General features: G+C 50.1%; 1 protein-coding gene across 3 annotated transcripts in view; it reads right to left on the bottom strand.

Moving 5' to 3' along the window:
- Positions 1–20897, bottom strand: part of Smad3 (SMAD family member 3) — a 109134-nt gene extending 88237 nt beyond the window's left edge. Inside the window, exon 1 of one of the 3 annotated variants that reach the window (XM_052188064.1) lies at positions 20200–20897. In XM_052188064.1, the coding sequence (XP_052044024.1) occupies positions 20200–20405 (206 nt within the window). In that variant the 5' untranslated portion in view covers positions 20406–20897. Of the gene's footprint in view, positions 1–2782; positions 3384–20199 lie in introns of those variants that run through there. The other 2 variants (XM_052188065.1, XM_052188066.1) reach the window with 2 other exon arrangements.
- Between the last annotated feature and the right edge of the window lie 2539 nt (positions 20898–23436).

Below are 23436 nucleotides of genomic sequence, written 5' to 3'. Positions count from 1 at the left end.
GTTAACACAAACTGACACATTCGCTGTCCTCCTGTGGCTCATGCCACACTAACTGAATATTCAGCCTCCCAGGAAACAACACTGTCCCTTCATCTGAACCAGAGATTCCAACCCAGCCACCCTCAATGTTTTAAGATCCACTCGGTGCCCCAACAGATTTCTTAGAGTGCTATAGCAGTAGCCACTCTCCACCAAAGACAGGAACCCTTTGGGCAAAGAACCAGGGAACACCACCCACTCCTCCATCCTTTCACAGCTTCCCAGAATCCTCCAGGGCACAGCCAAGGATTTGGCACTGAGGGATGCCAGCATTGGCTGAGGCCTTAGTTGCATGAACCAAGTGTGGGTGTGTGTCATGGCCTGTTTAATCCATTCCTGCTCCACCCCTGGCCCCACCCCCCAAGTCCTCTGTTTCCTGAGCAGAAATAACCAGTTGCAGATGGTCCCACTACTTCAAAGCTCTTGAGAAACCACCGGACCCAGAGATGCTGAGACAACCAGGCTGCCAGCTGATGACCAAATCTGCACAGCCAGCCCCAGGATGCCTCTCTTCTTAGTGCGTGTGTTTTATTTTTGTAGCCAACCACCATCACTTTCCACCCAGAACACACATGCCCGTCACACCAAACCACAGCTTTACATAAGCATCTACAGCTGTGGCTCCCACTCCCAGCTACACGCTGCAGTCACCTAGAAAAAGCCAAAAAGTACCACCATCCTGACCTCCACCTGAGGCAATTCTAAGCCATGTGGTCTGAGGACCCAAATGTTTACAGGAAGCCACCGTGGTTAATACCGATTACTAATGGCCATAGGAGCTAGAATCACCTAGGAGAGCAGCCACTGGGGACGGCTGTGAGGGAGCTTCTAGATTCAGTCAGCTGAAATGGAAGGCCCACCCTAACTGTGGGCAACACCATCCCAGAGGCTAGGAGCCCAAGCTGAATGAAGAGGAAGCCCAAAGAACGTAAGCACGCAAGCATTCAGCGCTCGCTCTCTCACGCACGCACTCTCTCTCTGTCTCTTTCTGTCTCTGTCTCTCTCTGCTTCCTAGTTATAGATGCAAAGAGACCCACTGCCTCACGGTCCTGCCACCATTTCTTCCAGGCTATGACAGGCTGCACCCTCAAACCACAAAGCAGAAGAGACCCTTCTTTCCTTACATCGCTGCTTGCTGAGCAAGCATTTTGTCACAGCAATGAGAATTTTACTAAGACAGAAGCCAACGGTGGAAGAAAAAAAAACCCTTCCACAGTTTCCACAGGCTCACACTACCAAATGTGAGTCACAAAGATCCAAGAGTTTCAACTCCACACAATACTTTGAACCCCAAACTTCTTTCCATCCTGTCTTCAACTATGGGCCCCAATTTCTAGCCCCAGAGAGATTATATCATGATTCTGAAACTCTCAGAATGAATAGCTGTCATTTCTTTGAATGCAAGTGCAAGAATTGGACCTTGAAGACAGAGGAAATTTTAAAGCCCTACGCCTTCAGTTTACTGACAGGGAGGCCAGGGGTTGGGGTAGTCAAGTGACTCACTCAGGGTCACAAAGCTGCCACACAAGAGCCCAATCTCTAAGTCTCTGTCCTGAATATCACAAGGGGGCAGAACAGTGTAGAAGGGACAGGTCAGCTGTGTACTTACTGGATGCCTTTAGAGGTCACCCTCCAGCTACCTAATGGAAAGACTTCATCTCCTTCACTTGCAATACCTGAAGGCAAAGGCAGGGAGCTTTTGAAACACTGCGGTCACCATCGGAGTCCACAGCCGTGGTGGCCCTGTGGCTGGCTGAGGCTCCTAAGAAAAGCCATTAGCAGAACGGGTCTAAGCCAGTTTTGAAAGGGTGCTCTGTGAAGCTGCAGCCGGACAGAGAGACCAGCGCCAACTGTGGATTCTGGCCTCTCAAGGATGAGAGAGGCTGATTGTGGGTTTCAAAATCTCTAACCAACCTGCGGACGCATTTGCCTTCCTTCCTGTGTTTCTATGGCAGAGCGTTTGCTGCGCAGCTGGTGTCAGGCAGCACAGGAAACCCGAGTTGGAGCTCCGCACAAATCCCTCGTAGCTCAGGGCCTGGTTTCTCCTAGCCTGGCATAGAGGTCCAGGTGAGGCCTTATTACACAGTGGGTGGCTCTGGGAAGGCAAGATGTTTATGGATGTGCTGGCTAGCTTTTATGTCAACTTGACAAAAAGCTAGATTCATTTTGGAGGAAGGGATCTCAATGGAGAAAACGTTCCCAACAGGTTGGCTGGCGGGCAGGTCTGTGGTGCATTTTCTTGATTGGTGATGGATGTGGTAGGGCCCAGCTCACTGGTTGTATAAGAAAGCTTCTATAAGAAAGCAGTCGGAGCAAGCTCTGAGAAGCAAGTCCTGGATCCAGGTTCCTGCCTCGAGTTCCTGGGATGTAGAACCGTAAGCTGAAATAAACTCTTCATTCCTCAAGTTGCTTTTTTTATGGTGTTTTATCGCGGCAATAGAAATCCTAACTATGACAAAGGCTTTCTAACTCATGGACAGAGCTGCAGCTCCCAGTTACCTCTAGTAACACCACTGATGATGCAGGCTGATCATAATATAATAAATAAAATAAATAAATAAATAAATAAATAAATAAATAAAAATAAATATAATATAAAATATAAAATAAATAAAAATAAATATATATAAATATATAATAAAGATATAAAAATAAATATATAATAAAAATAAATAAATATAATATAAAATATAAGATAAATATAAAATAAATAAATATAATAAAGAACGGCTGTGATACCTACCATCAAACAAGTCCGTCATCGAGTCATGGACTGCTCCGTCATTGCAGAAATGGTGAAGAGCTACATTCATTCATCTCCCAGAAAAATACATTTATAGAGAAAGGCAAGAAGCCAGTGAGGACTCAGGAAAGAGCCATTGGCCTTCCAAGACTCTCTCTTCAAGTTTGTCATCATGTAGCTGAGAAGAACAGGTGACATTCCCAGTCACAGAACTAGTATCCACCAGCAGAAGTGATCAAGAGACCTCAGCATCAGCGGAGAAAGGTGACACTAGAATTGCAGGCCCTGTTTTCATTCTGTTTGCAGCAAGGTTTCTTGTGACCTCCAACTGGCTGCGTAATTGAGGACGACCTTGATCCTCCAGCCTCCGCCTCCCAATGCCGAGGTTTACAGCAGTGAGCTGTCACCTCCAGACATCACAGGCCCTCCTGCACTTCATTTTTTGTCTGTTCGCTCTCTTCATGCTTAGTCGAACCTTTTACCAAGATGCAGAAGACACAAGCAGGTGGAGGAGATGGCAGGTTGAGAAGTGGAAACCCGCTCAGGTTCAGGTGTCTCACAGATGTTTGGAGAGAGATGCCAAGACAGCAGCTGGAGCTGAGGCCCTGGAAGTCATCTGCACAGTGGTCACAAATGAAACCCAGAAAGAGAAGTGTGATGTAGGATTCTGACTCAGCCCAGCTGGGCAGAGTGATGCCCAGCAGATGGCTCCATGCTTCCCGTCACGGAAGTTAAAGCAGATAGAAAGAAAAAAAAAAAAAAAGCAGGGACCAAATGATGACATTCAAAAGCTGCCTGGAGCAAAGCCCTTCTGTGAACAGTGCTATTCCATCTTCTTCCTACCAGTAACCACTTCCCACATGAACCCCAGTAAGGCAAGCGTACAGCCCACAAGAGACGTGCAACTACAGCTACACTTCCTGCTCATCAACTGGCAATAGTAAACATCTGAAGCCAACGGTCCCTGGTGTGGTCACATCAAGAGTTGCACCCACTCCCCCCGGCCACAGCTCCCCTCATGATGGGGCGCTGTGTGAGGTAAGCCTACACTGGTAACTTAGGAACCAGGGCTTATAAAACAGATCTGGTCTCACACTGGGGCAGCCTATCTGGGATTCACTGCTAAGCTCACTGCCAGGTGGCTCCTGGGAACATGAGAATTTTCAAAAAAAAGTAGCTGCTAGGGTCCCAGGACCGAGCTCAAAGGGACTCTGCAGAAGCCAACTCTCCTTCCGTACCCTACCCCAGCAGCCTTCATTGATGGGATTAGTAACTTTAAACAATCAAAGGGACCAGGGAAATGGTTTGGGAGTTGAAGTGTGCACTGTACAAGCAAAAGGATCTGAGTTCTGATCCCCAAAACCCACAAGAAGACACAGGCACAGAGGTGCACCTCTAATCCCAGCACTGAGAGGTAGAAACGGGGGCTCTTGTGGGATAGGAAAGGGGAGGAGGCTCACTGGTCAACCAATCTAGCTGAACTGGTGAGTCCAGGTTGAGTGAGAGACCATGTCTTAAAAGATCAGGTAAAAGCCAATGGAAGAAGATCTAGACTCTAGCCTCCACAGAACATGCACGCACCATAGAAACAATACCCTCCCCTGAACACAGATGGACAAGAAAAAAGATTGTGAGAGAGCGAGAAAGAGAGTCAAAGCCAAAACAGCAACTCAGGTAAGCAAGAAAAAAGAGGCAAATGTCAAACATCTTGAATTAGCTTAAAATGTTTGACAAGCCGGGCGGTGGTGGCGCACGCCTGTAATCCCAGCACTTGGGAGGCAGAGGCAGGCGGATTTCTGAGTTCGAGGCCAGCCTGGTCTACAGAGTGAGGTCCAGGACAGCCATGGCTACAAAGAGAAACCCTGTCTCTCCAAAAAACCAAAAATAAAAATAAAAAATAAATAAAAAAAATGTTTGACTTCTACATCAAAAGGAAAGTAAACTGTAGGGGCTAGGGACAGGCAGTTTGCAATGAAGTGGACCAAGATCACCAGCTGACCTAAAGACCACACCATCTGCACTGTGGAAAGATCCAGGGTATTTATTCTGCACCTCCAAAGCACTCCTCCAGGCAATAGCAGAGGCCAGGTATGAAGGGCCAGAACTGTTTTTAATCAATGACACATTTACAGAGTTTTACATCATTGGTGGGTATGTTTTTGGGAGATGGCACAGGGCAGGTTAGAGACCAGTGGGACACAGCTGGCTTGAAACACAGATAACTCTGAAGCAGGAATCCCTTAGAAATCTCTAGACTACTCCTTCCCTGGGGAAAGAAGCATTGGGTGTGGTATGTCTCCCAACAGCAAATGCAAAGGCAGGTGTTTTCTTCATCAGGAGGAAAAAGAGAAGTGGAACAAAAGCTGAAGACAGATATCTGAACTGCCTCAGGGAGATCGATCTTTGGGTGTAGCTTTGGGTCACAAAAGGCATAGCCTTTGGGCACAGTACTCAGAAAGTTCTCTCCGGTTTGCCCTTCCGTCGTCTCCTTAACACTCAACAAAAGCTGACAATCTGCTCAGGGTGCCATTGGCTGCCTGCTAGGCACTCCAAGCACAGTTACAGATTTGCATCTCCCCTGGACAGCAAGAACAGGAGATTGGATGAAGCACATGAGTTCTTTGCCCACGCTGTCCACACCTGTATGAGCCTAGAGCCCCTTCACTCCAAGAGACTTGGAGTCTACAGGTATTATGAAGTACCTTTCATTACAATAAGCACCCTAGTAGGTCCAAGAAGCCTGCTGACAATCCACTATATCTCCCATTGACTGCATGTAACAGGACAGGCCAATGACACATCTGGATTCTTTCCAGGATAGAGGCCCTTGGGGAGAGGCCCCTGGGGGAAGAAGCCTCTGGGGCTGTTCATGTAATTTTTTTTTAATGTTTCCTCAGCTGTGTCCATCTGTGATCTAGACACAAGAGGACAAGACTGAAGACCAGTGAGCGGAAGAGAGCAAGGTGGAGAGACAAGGGTTCCTGAGTCCTCCAGGACGTGAGCCTCCACAGCTGGAGGAGACAATGAGGTTCTATACTGTGGAAGCTGTTCACTGGGATTCAAGAGACCTTCAGCCAAAAGCATCCTGATAGTCAGGTCTGGCTGCAGTGCTGAGCAGGGAAATGGACCAGAGGGAGGAGGGGCCCTGGGTTAACTGCAAGGCCTGGGCACAAGAGCCAAAGGCCTCAGCTTAATATTATCTAAGGTCCAGCATGATATCAGTTTAGCCTCATCTTCAAGGCTATGCCAAATCTCCAATGAGCCAGGATATAAATACCCGATATTTTGTGCCTACACTCACCCCCATACATATGTCTGCAGGTGACCGAGGGGGAGATTCAAACCATTCTATGAGATGCCACAGAGCCATCACGGTAGACAATGGGCACCTCAGAACTCACTGACAATCCCCACGCAGGCATCTTGCTTTTCTCATCCTGTTACTGTTCCTGTCGCCTCAGCTGCATTCCTATGAGCTTAGAAGTCAGGGCTGTGCCTGTGCAATAGTTTAAGAGTTCAGAGTACTCAAGGCTGTCCCTAGACTTCCAGTAAATTCTTTAGAGCAAAGGAAGAAGGAAGATGAGCTTTAGACAATGGCAAAACCAAATGCTGGGGTGGAGGGGAGAAAGGGAGGGAGAGGAGGAGGGGGGAAGGCCTGCTGTGCTCCCCATGTCTTATACCGTACTCCACTGGCACGGGTTTGTTACTCTGGGCCACGTGCTCGCTGCACAAGCCTGGCACAGTCCGCATACTTAGTGCAGAGAGAGAAAAGGCATGCTTGGTGTTATTTTTAATTCCTTCCTCAGCACCTTCCAAAATTCTGGAACAGAAGGATGAGCCACAAAAACATCCCCCAGTCACAGCTAATAACCAGCACTTCTAAGGCTAAAATGGAGCAGAAGTACTCCATGTCCCCCTAAGACAACTCTGTTCCAGGCCACTAAATGTCATCCAGGGGCAGTAAGTGGCACGAAGGCCTGGGTTTAGAAAGGACAGGGCCTGGTAAGATACCCCTACTTCTCACCCCCCCCCTTCACAGTCCTTGGCCTACCTCTCCCTCACTGGGCTCCATCCACTCAGCACCACCAGCAGCAAAGCCTTAACTCAGCCAGCCCTAGCCTAGCCCTCACCTCGCCACACCAGGTTAGGCTCTGGGCCTGTTTTAATGCCATGTGACCAACTCACCTTAGGACCTCAGGCCAGTCCCTTCCCTGAGCTGGCAAGGACTGTGTCACACAGTCACTCTGAGCAATAGTATGGGAATGGGCTGGTACGATTCTCCCAGTTACTGTGGTCGGAGATGAATGACTCGGGATGACCTCTCACTCAGATCTGACCACTATCTGACTGTAATTAATAATGGCACAACCACATCGAGTCCTTAGGAATACCCAGGGTCGGGCCTGCAGAAATGGCTCAACTGTTAAGAGCACTGGCTGCTCCTGCAGAGGGCCAAGGTTCCATTCCCAGCACTCACACTGCGGGCTTGTAACCATCTATAACTCAGTTTCAGGGGATCTGATACCAGCTTCTCAGCTGTAGGCGCCAGGCATGCATGTATATCACGTGCAGATGTTCGTGCAGACAAAACACCTATATGCATAAAATAACCTTTTTAAATCTTTAAAAAAAAAAGAAAGAAAGAAAGAAAGAAAGGAATATCCAGAAAGGTTTAAGGTATCACATACAAAGCCACCTCAAGTCTAGAAAGAGGCATAAACCCATTTTCTGCCCGTCCCTTTTCTTGAGACATACAAGAACTTTCTTAAGGAATCTGATCCCAATTTTATCATGAAATGAGAACAGTGGTAACCTCATGGCTTTGTCTATCAAGATGCATACGATGTTCTTCCTGGTGACCATGGGGCCGAGCACAGACAGTAACAGTGATCCTGCTTGGATCTGAAATGTCCCATAGGCTGCCTGTGTCTGGATACCTGCTCCTCTCTTTAGCTGGAGGTGCGGTTTGGGGGAGCTATAGGCCTGGCTGGTAGAGATAGATCATTGTAGGGTGGGTCTTTGACAACTATGGCCTGGCCCTGTTTCTACCTGGACCATGCTCCCTGATCCACCAAGGATCTGCAAGCAGATCTGCAAGCTCTTACCACCACAGACCAAACCCACGCCACCATATCTGCTCCATCACGGTAGACCACACCCTCTGATTAAACCGTGAATCAAAATAAACCTGTCTTCCCTAATGCTGCTTCTGTCTTGACAATAAGAAAATGACAGGCACTAGGGGCAAGCCTCAGACACACAAACTCCAAATCCTGCCACTGACCCCTGGGCCTCAGCCACTCCCATGTGAACAAGACTCACTCACCTATCCAGAGTGCTGCAAACAACCAACAGTAGCCCAGTAGCGGGCACTTGTCCATACACCACACAAAAGAATCACCTCAGAGAAGACTCAGGTGTGCCAGAGGCCTGCACTGCCAACCCAACCATCTCTGACAGCAATGAGACGGATGGCTCGGCTGCCCTCTAAGACAGAGGCATGGGAGCACACAGGCCCCAAGTGTTGACTCCTATCGGTCAGAGGGACTGTCCTCCTCTACTCACGGGCACAGAGAGGAGGCGCTGTGCTGTGTGGGCTCATCTGAAGTTCTAGCAATGTCATACACTGACAAAAAGAAAAAAAGAAAGAAAGAAAGAAAAAGAAAAAAGTACAGACACAAAAGTTTATCTAAAGAAGAAAAAGAATTTTATCTATCAACTTAGATTAGCAAGAATAACAAGGGACTCTCTCTCCACAGATAAAATAAATTACAGGTACGGTCCAGATAGGAGTTGGGAGTTGTTTGTTTAAACGAGTATTTTACTCTCTTGTAGGTATATGGGCAGAAATAGGTGTAGGATCAGAGGACAGTTTAAAAGAGTTGGTTCTCTCTCTCCATAGTGAAGGGTCCAGGGACGGAACACAGGTTATGCGTGAGTCTTGGCAGCAAGCACACCCACTAGTTCAAACATCTCACCATCCCCCACTGTGTTTTAGCCAGGGCCTTACTATGTAATCCAGGTTGGCCTGGAGCTTACAATCTCCTGCTTGGATCTCCTGAGTACTGGGACTGCAGATGTGCACCACCAGGCCTGGCTTATCTGACTCATTAAGAGACAGAGCCAGTTTCTGATAAACCGATAACATTCTCTGAGTCTACTGTGGAGTGCGGCTATGCTGGCTGGCTGCAGTGTGCTTTGGAATCAGAAACCTGGCCTAGATAGCCATTAAAATGTGATGCACTGTCTAGAGGCAGTCAGTATAAAAACTCCATGCCAGGCCTAGGGAGGCCCAGAGGGGTTAGGATCCTGTCTCATGGCCTCTGTTTAGGGACTGGGCATCCACAGAGCTCAGGAACAATTCCCCCTCATTTCCCAAGGAACGCGTGACATGAGTCATGGCTGATTACCTGAGTGCTTGCTCCAGAGCCTCCTGGCTGAACAAGGCGTCTTTGCTACTGACGGGCAAAACACTATTTCAACCTGCTCCAGACATAGCCTAGAGCTGTGCACACGGCAGGGTAAGGATTACGTCTCTGACCTGGATAACTCAGGCAGTAAACCTGCTGTTACTGGCCTCTAGGCCTGGGTGAGCAGTGGCTTTAGACACCACTCCTCTGCTTTAAAAATCTCCTGGACATTTACAGAGCAAGGTCCAGACACTGAGCTTGGCTGAGCCAACCGCTTGGCACCATCCTCTCCGACTCCTCTGACCGCTCCCATTTCCTCACTGTAGCCACCCTCAGCTGCCCTCCTCTCCCTCTCCATGCTGTCTGGCCTACACTCTACACAGCCTCCTAGCCAACTCCCAGCTTCTCTTGCATCCACCAAGACCCAGCTAGAGCATCATCTCTCCTGTGAAACCTTCTAATGTTCAGAGAACCGCAGCTCTCCCCCTGGGCTCCTAAATAACACTCCCTGTGACCTTAACCAGGCCATTTCTCTCAAGGACACCTCTGTGGGTGAACTGGTGCTTCTGTCCCTTTATGCCTCTGGACAGTTCACATCTCTGTGACTCGTGAGGCCCAACACAAAGTCGGTTCTCTAAAATCAAATGTACACTTAGGGCCCAGGACCCCTATCTACCCTCAAACTGGAGAGTGTAACCAGGAACATTTAGCCCACCTCAGCCTGGGTTCCAGATAAGGAAATCCAGTCCTTGGCAGTGGGATGGGAGTAGCCGGGGCCATGTTGCTGAGCACATGGCACTATCATAGGCCTGCTGCTAATGCAGGTGGGTGGCCGCGCGGGTGTGCACAGGCAAGCCTGCATGCTACACGGCATGCTCCAGAAGACAGCAAAAGAATAAACTAGACTAGAATAGGCCCTGGTATCCCACCTTAGGACATGCCTTAACATAACCCAGAAGCCCAGTTGTGAATTTAAAATTCTCCAACACCCTGGTTCACAACGTCTAGGGACACCCTACACTTTAGGGGCCGCATACACACCATGGTTACGTTCCATGCCACATTTCACATTCTAGACAATTCTTTGCCTAGTCCTCTTGAACCGTGTGTCCTTTCTGTGCCTGTAAGGACACCTGCTGACTGCGGTAGAGTCTGCCCTTAGATGTTGGACGGGGAGAGGTGATGCAGGCCTGACACAACCCTGTCCCTTGACCCTGTATATGCTCTGCCGCATGAAGAAGAGCCCAGCAAGTCAGACAGCTAAACCCAGTTAGTTCTCCAAGCACGAACCCCTTCTCCACAGTTCCATAAGCAGCCAAAGGCTCCAGGGCCCATATCCAGGTCATCTTGGAGCCCTGAGCAATAGCCAAGCCAGCTGCTAAGGTGAAACTTCAAGAGGACAACATTCCAACCCTCCCCCAAGAAAACACCAGCCACAATAAACAGCACACACTTACAGGCAGCTATCAGTCACAAACTGTGAGTCACAGGGCTCTGCTTGGGGAGCGGACCATCCCCCACCAGAGCACTGATTCATCAAAGTTTGTTTTCAATGCTATTATTTTTAGTCAGCCAAACAATGTTTAAATGGTCATAAAAGAAGGGGGGTGGATGGACTGGAGGGCCCCTGAAGAACATCAATTATTTTTCTAATTGTCCAACAGGACCCCAGCCAATAAGCGGCCCCGCTGGGCACTTTCGCGATATAGGCAACGGAAAAGGATCCTTCCCTTACATGAACTGCCATTCTTGCAGATGGTGAGCTCTGAGACCAGGGATCTCCAGGGTGCCCTGCTGATGCCATCACCAAATTTCCTTCTTGAGAAAGAAAAAGCTCATTTACTGAGCACCTACTATGAACTGCACCCATGGGCTAGGTTCCTGCCCCATCTCAGCTCACGCTTACGTGGTGAGGTCAGCAGTCCTGCTCTCATTTTTCACCCAGGAGAACTGAAGCAAAAGAGCCCAGGTCACCAGCCTCCGTGCACACCTCCTCTCTCCTTTGTTATGATGTCCTCACTTCCTCTCCCACTCCACAGGTGACATATGACAAACCCATTGGCGAACAAGAAGTGGCCACAAAGAAACGTGCTTGGAAAAGTGCAGTCCACCTAGAGTGGACAGCTAAGAGTCTCTACCAGAGGGGCATGGGAGCAGAGAGATCCAGTGTTCTGCCTCAGCACTCTGACCCTTGTAGCTAGGGAGAAAAAGAAAGAAAGAAAGAAAGAAAGAAAGAAAGAAAGAAAGAAAGAGAGAGAGAGAGAGAGAGAGAGAGAGAGAGAGAGAGAGAGAGAGAGAAAGGCTACATAGTCAGAAAAAAAGAGAGGGGAGGGGACGGGAGGGAAGAAGAGGGGAGGGGAGGGGAAGAGGGGGAGGGGAGGGGAAGGGAGGGGGAGGGGAGGGGAAGGGAGGGGAGAGAAGAGAGGAGAGAGGAGAGAGGAGAGAGGAGAGAGGAGAGAGAAGAGAGAAGAGAGAAGAGAAGAGAGAAGAGGGAAGAGAAAAGAGCTCTTTCTGGATCCATTACTACACATTTGGGCTCAGCCCAGAGGTGATTTTTTAAGGAAAAAATGCCTTTCGGCATTTTTGAGCTGTGACAGTGTCAAAACAGACCTTTAAAAAACACACACCCAAAAAGCATTACTATTGTCAAAAGTTGTCAAAAGCTTTTCACGCACACGCGTGTGCACACACACACACACACACACGCAGAGGGGCCCCTCTGGGCCACAGTTGGCTCAGCAATGGGCAGTACAAAGATACAATGCTTGGCAGGGGGGCAGTCAGATGGGAGACTCTGTTTCCAAGGCAAACCTGCACGCTGTTTCTAAACAGTACTCGCCCCAAACAAACGCCCAGCGGAGCAGAGGCATTGCCAGATGTGAGTGAGCAGGGAAAGCCTTGGGACACAGAAAAAGAATGAACTCAAAGAGACGTTTTCCATTTCCTAGATGGGGCTCAAACTTGTAAGCTCCCTGCTCCCTCTGCTTGCGTAATTGGGGGTAGTGTCTATCTTTGTATAGACACTTGAAAATAAATAAAGGAAGCTTCTCGGTAAACACTGGCATGAGCAGACATTTCCACAGGTATCTGCTAGAATGCCCACCTCTGGTAGTTAACCGTTTTTAGGCATCTGTGGTCATTAAAGTCAACTTCCTGCTCCAAGAGCATCCAAAAATAGCAACAAAGGAAGGCAAACCACTCACTGCATCTGAAGACACACGGTCTCCAGGCTTCATCCTCAAGTTGGGTATTTTTACACGCCTTTGTAGTTCAAGTTTGCCGATTTAGTCGAGGGTGGCCAGGGGCCGGGAGGGCGAGGGGAGAAGACGACCGAAATTAAAGACTGAACTCCAGAGCTGTTTACTCACTTTTATAAATTAATTGGCCCTGGACTGATGATAATTAAAGAAAATTCATGATTCAATTAATGAACCAGTTGTACACCAAAAAAGGAACTTCTAAATCAGGGCTAGTGAGATGGCTCAGTGGGTAATTGGTGCGTGACACAGAGCCTGACAACCCAGTTCCTGACAACCAGGGATCCACTCAGTGGAAGAGAACCGACAAGTGGTCCTCTGACCGCCACTTCTACACCTGTGACATGTGTGCCCGCCCAACCACCACCATCAACACACACACACACACACACAAAACAAAGACAGTGCAATTTTTAAGAGGCTTCAGAAATTTCTAGAATACCTATATGAAAATCAAAGCAGAGTCCGGAGAGTCCTCCCCCAGAACTTACCTAGACAGTAAGACCAGAGCAGCTGAGATGCAGAGAAACTAAGTGATCTGCCCCAGATAACAGAGAATCAAAAACAGAGCCAGGTTTAGAACCCCACCATGCCTGTCACGCCTGCTTCCAAAAACAATCTCTGACCGAGTGCATTAAGTTTTCTTTGATAGCATTTATGGAGTCTGCTAAACAAACTTTTAGCTGGGTCCAGAATTAGCCAGACTTCTTAATTAATGGCTTCTACTGTGTTTTCAATTTAAACCGGGTCTCTCTGTCAAAACATCGTGTGTGTAGCAGTGTGCCACTGTAGCAGGCAGCTGCTCGCAGCAGGGGCCTCAGACACGCCACTGAGGACAGAGGCACTTGTCCTGCAGATACGTTATTTCTCACACTGTTAAGTAAGTCAAGACAGAATAATGTGTATACTCTCTCTCAACAAACACACACACACATACACACATCGAGAGAGAGATCTTTGTCAGCAGTTAATCCATTTCAGAGTTTTGAGGGGACTGGTTTCTTAGCACCAAGCAAATTCTATTTACAAATTAGCTGGAGATAAACACACACAGGGTCTTACAGCTCCCAAGAAGCCATGTTTAACCAGCTGGCAGATGGGAAGCCGCAGAGGGAAGCAAAGGAGCTAGCCCTCTTTCCTTATCATGTCCCTGTCACCCAGGGCAGGGAGCGTGCACCTGGCAGCTTCACTGAAAGAAAACAGAACAATAAGCTAGACAAGGTCTCCTAGGAGCTTCTTTGTTCCAGAAGCCACACTCCTGGGCTGCAGAGCAAGCTCGGGGAGCAAAGGCATGTGCCACCAAGCCTGACAACTCGAGTTTGATCCTTAGGACTCACTTGGTAAAAGGAAATAACTGACTCCCTCACAGTGTACTCTGACATACATGTGCATCCCATGACTCATAGTACCCCCTCCCCCCCCCCCCCGACACACACACACATACACACAAATATATAATAAGTAAGAGGATCCCCAGGCCAATCCACTACTGTTTCTAGGAACCACAGTGCTTGAGGGAAGGTGGAAAGACTGAACTACAAGAGCTGGTCCCTCCAACACTCGCCAGCTTCTGGTTCCTCCCCACACTACACACACAGCAGGACGCCCCTGCCCCTTACCCCCTACCCCATGAGCAACCTTGTAACCAGCAACACTATCAGACATGGACCAGGGAAAAGAAGTCCGGTTGTATTCTTGGTTTTGTGTTTACCAGCTGTCATTGTTAATCTTGATTGTCAAGATGATGAAATTGAAACCACCAGGAAGACAAAGCTCTGGATATGTCTATTAAGGAACTTCTCAGTTGGGTTCACTGAGTTGAGGGGACCCTCTCTAACTGTGGGCAGCAGGTGTTCTGGGGCTGACCAGCAGAATCCATCTCTTTCTGCTTCCTGGCTGTGGACGCCATGTGACCAGCCTCTCCAAGCCCCTGCTTCCATGGCTTTCCTGCCATGATAAACTGTCACCTAACACTGCAAGCCAAAAATAAGCCCTTCCTCCTTTTACACTGCTTTTGTAGGGGTATTTTTGCACAATAACAAAAAAGGTAATTAATATACCAATCAGTTCAGCAAAGGGGATAGGAACAGAAGTTAAATAGATATTCAAGACCCTGTTGCTTTCCACCTTGGAAATTTGACTCTAAAAGAGGGCTCCTGGAAGATGAAGGGCCAGGGGGGAGGCCATACAGAATACAGTCTCATCTCAAATGAGCAAGCCCTGCCCAGTCCTATTTATTCCACAGAGGCACACGAAGAATAATGGCGTGCAGAGCAGCCAATGGCATTAAAACCTCCTAATAAATTAATGAGTGGAAATTAATAGTCATTCAGTCCATTAAATTGAGTTAATTTTATTTCCATTATAATACAGCAGCAATCACAAATTTACATTATTAAACCAATATTTATTTTTTCAAAACCTCATTTTAATTAGAGTCAGGATGTGATAAGCTCAAACCTAATTCTCTCCATTGCCATCAACCTCTTGCATGTCTCATCAACACCAAACGATGACTTCATTCAGCAATTTTTTTCTATCATTAAAATGGTCTTTTAAATGTTTATGTCCAGGGCCTTCAAGATGGCTCAGCAGGTAAACTCTCTCGCCATGCACCCGATGGCCCGAGTTCAATGCTGGATCTCATGGCGGAAGGAGAGAAAGAATTCTCAGAAGTTGTCCTCTGACCTTAACACATAAGCTATGGTATGCATGCACCCTCACTCACAAGTAAAATAACGCTTTTAGAGGCTAGGAAGACAGCGAGGCTGTTAAGAGCACATGTTGCTCTAACAGAAGATGGGAGTCCGACTCCAGCAGAAGGTGGGTCGGCTCACAACTGTCACTCAATCTGGGGGTGACGCCCTTTCTGGTGCCTGTGGACACTGCACTCACATGCATATACACACATGCACATAAATAAAGCACTTTAAAGTCCTTACAAAGACTTCTAGAAGATATACTAGTAAAAGTTCCAATGTCCTTTCAGAAAGTGGGGTTTGTGGGATTTTCTTTCCCCAGCATGTCACTGAGAGCCCGTGAAAAGCCAAGTCATACCAAAAGGAAAGACTGGGCACCCACAGTCCCCTGCTAGAGTCCATGCTCCCACCGGAGGAAACCTGAAATGCAGGTTTGTCACACTAAGTTGCCCTTTACTTCAAAGAGAAAACACTTTATAGTTGGGTCCTGGCCAGCACTCAGTTCACAGGCTGATTGCTCACCTGTGCGAGTGACAGGTAAGAGTCCCAGCGCCTATCTGCTTGGCAGATAAGGGTGTCACACAAGACAACTCTCCAGGACCCAACACACGTACAAGCACACACTTATACAGACAAAGACACGGGGGGGGGGGGGGGCAGTTTTAAGGAAAATGAGCAGAACTGGAGATCACAATGTTAAGCAAAAATCAAACTGAGATTGACATAGTGTGCCTTTTCACATATGCAGAATCTAGAGTTTTTTTAAAAATACGTAAGATATAAAACTAGAAGAGGGAAGAGGGACTATACAGAGGCCAGTGAAGGATGCAAGGTCAGGGAGGGTGAGGGGAGGTAAGTATGAGCAAAATACAAGACTCAAAAAGGTCATAATGAAATCTGATTTATACAATGAACACACGCTAATAATAAAGAAAAGACCAAGTTCCCACGAGCTTCACGCTGTCCAAACTCCTCAGACCCTCACCCCAGCCCGGTAGCCAGCACACACCAACCTTCCAACACACAAGCCAGCCCCCACCCAAAGCACCGATTGACCTCAGCCACCCTGCCAGCTCTCTAACCTGGGGCAGGAATGCCAAGTTCCTTGAGAGCAGGTGCCCAGCCACTGCATCTCAGAAGGCACTCTAAGTGACTGAATAAATCCACCTTCAAAGCGATGAGGACACAAGGGCAAAACACAAAGCCTGCATCTCCCCAGCATGTTTGCAAACACTTCTGGGGCCTCATTGTAACCCAGTTTTACGCCCATCCACGAAAGCTCTGGACTGGTGAGATGGCACAGCCAGTAACGGTGCCCACCACCAAGCCTGATGACCTGAACTTCATCTTCAGAACTCAGATGATAGAAGTACAGAAATATCATCTGCAAGCTGTCCTCTGATTTCCAGATGTGCACCACAGCATGCACACAATACCTACCTACCTACATATATACATACATGTATACATACATACATACACACATACATAAATGCATTAATACAATACAGACTATTTTAAATCCAGGCAAGGGCCTAAATTCCAGGGGTTGGGTGAGGTTTATCTTCCCCAGAGAAAGCAGGTGGCAGTCACGGTTTAATATTCCATTGTTGTGCCTTCACATGTAAAGCATACATCACAGTCATCTTCCCCATAGCACCCCTAATCTCCAGCCCACCCCCTATCCCTGTCTTCTCAAATGCATCTCTGTATCCCTCCCTAGGGTATATAACATTGGGTCAGAGACCGAATACACAAGAAACAATCCTGTGTTTTCTGATTAGAAACTGAGAGCTGCCCACACAAAGTATGGATGCAAACATTCCGCCCTAGGACCCAGCAGGAAGGGTCAAAGCTCCTGAGGCCCTGTCCTGCAAGCCGGCAGCGGGGAGGAGGCTTGCTGCCTCTGGTTTACACCGAGGTGGTTGGCTGGAGACATACAGGGACTGTCTACAGCCTTGGTGTTTCGGTCCCCAGAAGCTGTTACAGGTGAAGATACTTTTTCTCTCTCTACAAGTTGAGGGTAGTCTAACAAAGTCCCTGGAGGCCCTAGCCGGAGGTCATACTACAAAGAGAGTGAACAAAGGTGGGGGCGGGGATGCTTCCTGTAAGACCTACTTCACCTCTAGATTTTCCCCCCTCTGGATTTGGTACTATGCAACAAAGCCCAAGATCCCTTCTAAACCAGAGATGCCTCCAGCTTGGTCCAGTGTTGGTTCTCCCCTGTGGCTGGCCTGTCTTCTCTCAAAGGCAGGTGCTTCAGTTTCCCTTCAGGAGCTGGAGAGGGAGACACCTGTGTCTCCTCTCAGCCTCTCAAGCAGGTGGGAGTGGGCTGCTGGCCTGGAACTTGCCTAAACTCTGCCCCACCCCTGCCAGATCTGAGATGCCCTGCTCTCCGCCGGGGTGGGGGTGGGGGGTAAAGCGAAACTCCTACCCTACGCCTTCAAGCCTGCACCGCTCCAGCTCTCCTGGTCACTGAATGTGCCTAGGGCTGGGGAAAAGAAGAAGCATGTGGCAGAAGCCAGCATGAGGCAGATAGCTACTACAGCCGGCCAAAAGGTGCCACTGCTGCTCAAGATGCAGGTTACACCTCTCAGACTGAGAGTCCTCAGAGCCCGGCTCCAGATTCCACCGAATGTACTGAGGCACCCAATGTCCCGCCCCACACGAAGCGGGTGACTAAGTCACACACTTTCCTTTGTCTGCTTTCCAAAGCCCTAGTTCTCAAAGACAGCAATGTGACAAGCCCCGGGCTCAGCAGACGCAGGGATAGCAGTAGTACATAGCCAACTTCTCGCCTCCCCAAGACGTGGCCTTTAGCTTTCTGCCCATGGCCAAAACAGCGGCAGCTGTTGCCAAGGGAGACAGGGTGACCCAGAGGCGTGGGCACAAAATCCAGGATGGAAATCCACCTTTGTCTGGATCCACCCAAGCAACTGGGTCTCTCTAGTTGAGAAAAGATGAAAGAAAACAATCCCAGGACTGGGTAGGTCAGTAGCAGAGTGTTTGCCTAACACGCAGGAAGCCCTGGGTAGAGTTCTCAGTGCGGCCAAAGAACTGACACACACACACACACACACACACACACACACACACACAGGCTGCTTCCATACCCGGCAGGCTATGCACAGGCTGAAGAAGGTACCTAGTCCTAGGAGGCTGGGAGCACAGCCTGAACTCTCTGAAGCACACTAACTTTTACCTGCCTGTGAGGAAGGCACAGCCTCTCCTTCAAGCTGACCCCAGCCTAAAGATTAACCAAGAGCCTTGCAGACAGAAGAGATCCAACTACCTACCCTGGACAAGGATGCTTTGGGGACTCAGAGTCCAAAACAGCCCCGGAGAAAGGGCAAGCCAGAACCAGTCAAATGCTTTCCCTCTCTAAGTTCTGTCTGTTGCTTCGAAAGCAAGATCATTTTATTTGAGATCTCCGGGCCTTTTCTGATTTCCAGCTCTATCGTCTTCCAGGATGTATGAAAGTGCCTTGTAAATTGTGAAACATTTTGCACAGCTGTTTCATAGTTGATAGCACTGAAGGAGAGTTCAAAACAGAAAGCACTGGGGAAAGGCTGCTTCTCCAGATCCAACCAAGCCCTGTGAAACTCAACCGCCCCACTTCATCAAAAGTGGATAAATGGGAAGCCCAAGGAGGAGCCAAAACCCAGGTGCCTTTGACCATCACACCAGGTCCCCTAACACCGGCTGGCAGAGGCTCGGAGGCCAAGCATTCTTCCCAGACAGCAGACTACCTACCCTCCCTTTCCTTTATTGATGGGATCCACCAACCCAGGTTTGGGGGTTGTTAGATTTTTGTTTTTGTTTTGTTTCTTTTTTTTTTTTAAGTTGGCATTCCCACCATATGTGGTGTTTGTTTCCAGGGAAGGCCAACCCCGGGTTCCTGTGGACAGATGTTGTTTTGCGCCTTACTATCAGGGCTGGCGGCCCATACACAGCTGCCTTGAGCAGGTGGCCAAGGATGGAAGGCCCAGGGCGGTGATGACCCTGGGAACCCTCCCTCCATCCCTCTGCAGTCAGAACACCCCCAAACATCCCCACCTGCCCCTCATCTGGAATCAGTCTTCAAAAGTGTCTGAGAAGAAAAAAATAAAAACAGAAGATGAAAGTGCCCAGACTCTGCTGTGCTCTAGAAGGCCTTGGGAGTGAAGTCACTGACCCCTTCCATCAGCCATCTGTGAGCCTCCGCCCGACTCCTCGAGCCCAATGGGAAGGATAAAGGAGGTCAGGACAGATGGCAAAGCGCTTCGGGAAAAGAGGCTCTCTCTACAGGAATGCAGGGCCGAGGGAGGCCAGCCCTGGGGTGTTTTGTTATCTGCCTGGAGCTGCCTGCTCCCTTCTAGGCACCGCATACTCCGGATTAAAAAGATCGCGAACCAGCAGGGGTGGGTGGGAAGAGGGAAAGCCCCTACTTTCTGCCACTTGTTTCTCCCGCCTCAAAGTCGGTGCTCTGCTCTCCAACTAAGTGCGTGCGTGCATGCGTGCACAGGGGGCGGGAGGCTGGCACAACCAAATCTAAAAATACTCAGTAAAAATGCTAATCCCAAGGCAAAGAAAGAGCGAAGAAGGAATCTGTCAATCAACGGGCTCCCGCTCCTCACCCACAGCTGTACCGACTGCATTCCTGTAGACGAGGAAAAGAAGTGGGGGAACAGAGCTGAAGAAAAGAAAGGGACACACGCCACCACCTCCACGAGCGCGGGGCGGGAGGCAGAGGAGGAGGAGGGGCTCGGCCGGCAGAGCCGAACAAAGCGGGGCCTCCACTTGGAGCCCGAAGCCCCGAGAGTTGGGGGGCCAAGCTCAGAAGCACCCCCGCTGCCCAGAGGCGGCTGGCGATCCTTGAGGTCTGGAAGCCAAAGCCGCACGGAAGCCTGGTCTCTGAGCCTGGGCAAATCCGAAGGTTTTGTTTGGGGTCCCTCCACCCACACTCCCTGTCCCCTACAGGCGCGAGCACACACACGCACACGCCCTCCCTCTCCACCCCGGCCACTCTAGGGGGCTGGGCCGGCGCGCCCCCCGCCGCTCTGGGACCCCACCTGGGGATGGTAATGCACTTGGTGTTCACGTTCTGCGTGGTGATGGCCTTCTCCAGCTCGTCCAACTGCCCAGTCTTCTTGAGCTTCTTCACCAAGCTCTTGACCGCCTTCTCGCACCACTTCTCCTCCTGCCCGTTCTGTTCGCCCTTCTTCCAGCCCAGCAGGCGCTTCACGATCGGGGGGGTGAAGGGCAGGATGGACGACATGGCTGGCACGGGAGGGTCACCGGCGCCCCCGGCGGGGCTGGGCGCACTGGGTACGCCGGGGGCGCACAGAGGCAGCTCGGCCCGCGCCTCGCCCGAACTTCGCTTTTAACTCTGGAGAACTTGCCCGGACGTCCGAGCCAGGACCACGGCGCTGCAGCTGCAGAGATCGGGAGCACGGCGGCGCCCGAGCGGCTCCACGCGGACCGACGGACTGACGGGCAGGCCCCGGACGCGCGGGGAGAAGGCGGCGGCCGCAAGACTCCCGAGTGGCAGTAGAAAGTTTGGGTTTCCGCACGGGGTAGCTGTTTGGGTGCCGCCTCCGGGAAGGAAAGTCCAACCCCCAGCCAAACTTTGCTGGCCTAGATGGCTTTGGTGCGCAGATCCCTCCGCCTCTGCGGCGCTGCTGCTCCTCCTTCTCCTCCTCGGCGATCGCCGCCTTGCAGAGCCGGCCGGGGCCGTGCAGCCGCGCTCCCCGCTCCTCTCCCGCCCGCTCCCAAGTCTACGTTTCACGCAGCTCCGCGTGCAGCCTCCTTCCCAGCGCTGTCGCCGCCCCCTCGCTGCCGGGGCTCCCCGCTCCTCCCCCGCGCCCTGCTCGGGGAGGACCCGCGGCCTTCTCCGCCCAGCGCCGCCAAGCGCGCCCACGTGGGCCAGCGGGCACGGCGGCCGTCAGCTCTGCCAAGTGCCGCGGGACCGGACTCCTGGGGGACTCGCCGCCTCCCAGGACGTTTACATGCAGTTGCAGGGACTAGAGAGGATTAGACTCGCAGGGAACAGGCGCGGTCCCTCTAGGGTTGGCAGCACCCCGGAGAGGACCCGGACGCGGTGAGGGGTTCAGAAAAGCTCCGGGCCCAGGAAGTTTAGGCACGCTGATCTCGCTCATTGGCCAGGGCTGCTTTAGGTGGTTTTTTGGTTTTGTTTTGTTTTGTTTTTGTTTTCCTGCTGGGTGAGATCAGAACGGCTGACTGCCTGAGACTGCGGAGGAGGGAGTTGGAAAAGGGAAGAGGGAGACTTAGAGTTAAGAGACCTCGGTGACAACTTGAACAATAGCTGGATCCAGGGGTCCCTTGGGCCCAGTGAACCAAGCTCCTTGCAGAAAACGGGCCTCAAAGACATCTCTTGCGTTCCTGAAGGAATGAATGGGGGTGCTTTAGGATTTTTCTTCGGGGGAGGGGGAGAATTAACATTACAGGGTGTTACTGAAGTTCCGAAATTCGACACCAAACAAGTAAGAGAACTTTTATTTACAAAGCAATGAACTCGCACACACGAAGTAGAGCAAGCCAGAGGACTCGGGAAGTTTATTCAAAGTTAGCCTAGGTGGGAAGCCAAGAGAACCTGACTTTGGGTAGCCCTGGGACTTTACTGCAGACTAGCTGAGTCAGGGCTGGTTGCCCACGCCCCCTCCACGGATTTGGGGCGTTACAGCAGACCCTTAGCTCCTTTATCCTGTTTCAGCCTCCCTATCAGGTTAGCCCAGTTGCTAAGAGTATGCTTGGTTTTACAAGGGCACGCGCGCGCGCGCCCGCGTGTATATACACACACACACACACACACACACACTTCTCTCCGGTGGTGTGAAACAAGTTATTTGCAAACCAAGATCCGGTGCAAAGTTACAAAGCCCTACGAGGTGTGGCCAGTCCCACAGAGTCAGCCCAGAAACTTCAGCCCCCCCCCCCCATCTGTCCCTGAGGCTGCCCCACCACCAACCAGCCCAGCCGCAGCTTGCTGGGGTGGTGGTTTCTCACCTTCCACCTCCCTGATACCGAGCCCTGAAAGGAAGACCCCTGAAGTTCAGCAGACCTTAGCAAGCAAGCCGTTCCTGCAAACCAGTCAGATGGTGGCTGCAGCCTCCCTTCCACTCGCTGCTAGAGACTATAAGGAAGGAGGTCTTTTTGGTTTTGTTTTGTTGTTTTCAAGACAGGGTTTCTCTGTGTAGCTATTGCTGTCCTGGAACTCCGCTCTGTAGACCAAAGCAAAGCCTGGCCTAGAACAGAAATCCACCTGCCTCTACCTCAGGTGCTGGCATTAAAGGTGGGCATTCTTCACTGCTGTTTTCAAACAGATCAATCACTGCCTTTAAAGTCCTGGGAGGCCCTTTAAAGGGTCAGAGCCAGGATTTAAACCCAGGTTTTTGTTCCCACCACCATCCCCACCCCCTACCCCAGGTCTTGCTATTGGCCCTAGAACTGTAAAGGGCAGCTATGACACAATTTTCATAACAAAAGCTTTTCTCACAGGTGCATAATTAAGATATTGCCAGAAAGGTTCTCAGGCCCTTTCCTCTCCACCTCCTGGGCTGTTGGGACTTTGCCAAAGTCCAAGGCAGGACATAGAATGGAGGCCAGTGTTGATTCCATTCATGAGGAAGGGTAGCCAGCAGAGCTGTTTTGAATCCTGCTTCTCCCTCTCCAGTCTTTCCCGTCACAAAGATGCTACTTGTTGAGAAATTCGCAATGAACAAGGAAGGTCCTTAATCACAAGGAGCTCACAGCCAGAGAAGCACCAAGTGGCAGGGATGAAGGGGTGCTTAGGTGGGCGGAGGACAGAAAGGGGCCTATGTGGTCATCTGCCAGTAAGAAGTTAATTTTAGCCAGGCAGCGGTGGTGCACACCTTTAATCCCAGCACTCAAGAGGCAGAGGCAGGCAGATTTCTGAGTTCAAGGCCAACCTGGTCTACAGAGTGAGTTCCAGAACAGCCAGGGCTACACAGAGAAACCCAGTCTCAAAAATACAACAACAAAAGGTATTTCTTTTTTTTTTTTTTGGATTTGGTTTTTTCGAGACAGGGTTTCTCTGTATAGCCCTGGCTGTCCTGGAACTCACTCTGTAGACCAGGGTGGCCTCGAACTCGAACTCAGAAATCCACCTGCCTCTGCCTCCCAGAGTGCTGGGATTACAGGCATGCGCCACCACCGCCCGGCTCAAAAGGTATTTCTAACCTGTACAAAAAACCGAGTAAGGCAGCAAAGTCAAGTCTAAGGCCAGGCTCTCCACCTAGCTGAACCCCCTGTCTCTTGCCTATACAGCA

The sequence above is a fragment of the Apodemus sylvaticus genome, chromosome 7 (genome assembly GCF_947179515.1).
Source record: "Apodemus sylvaticus chromosome 7, mApoSyl1.1, whole genome shotgun sequence".
NCBI lineage: Eukaryota > Metazoa > Chordata > Mammalia > Rodentia > Muridae > Apodemus > Apodemus sylvaticus.
The sequence above is the reverse complement of the archived record's forward strand: the minus strand, read 5'-3'. Positions and strand labels throughout refer to the sequence as shown.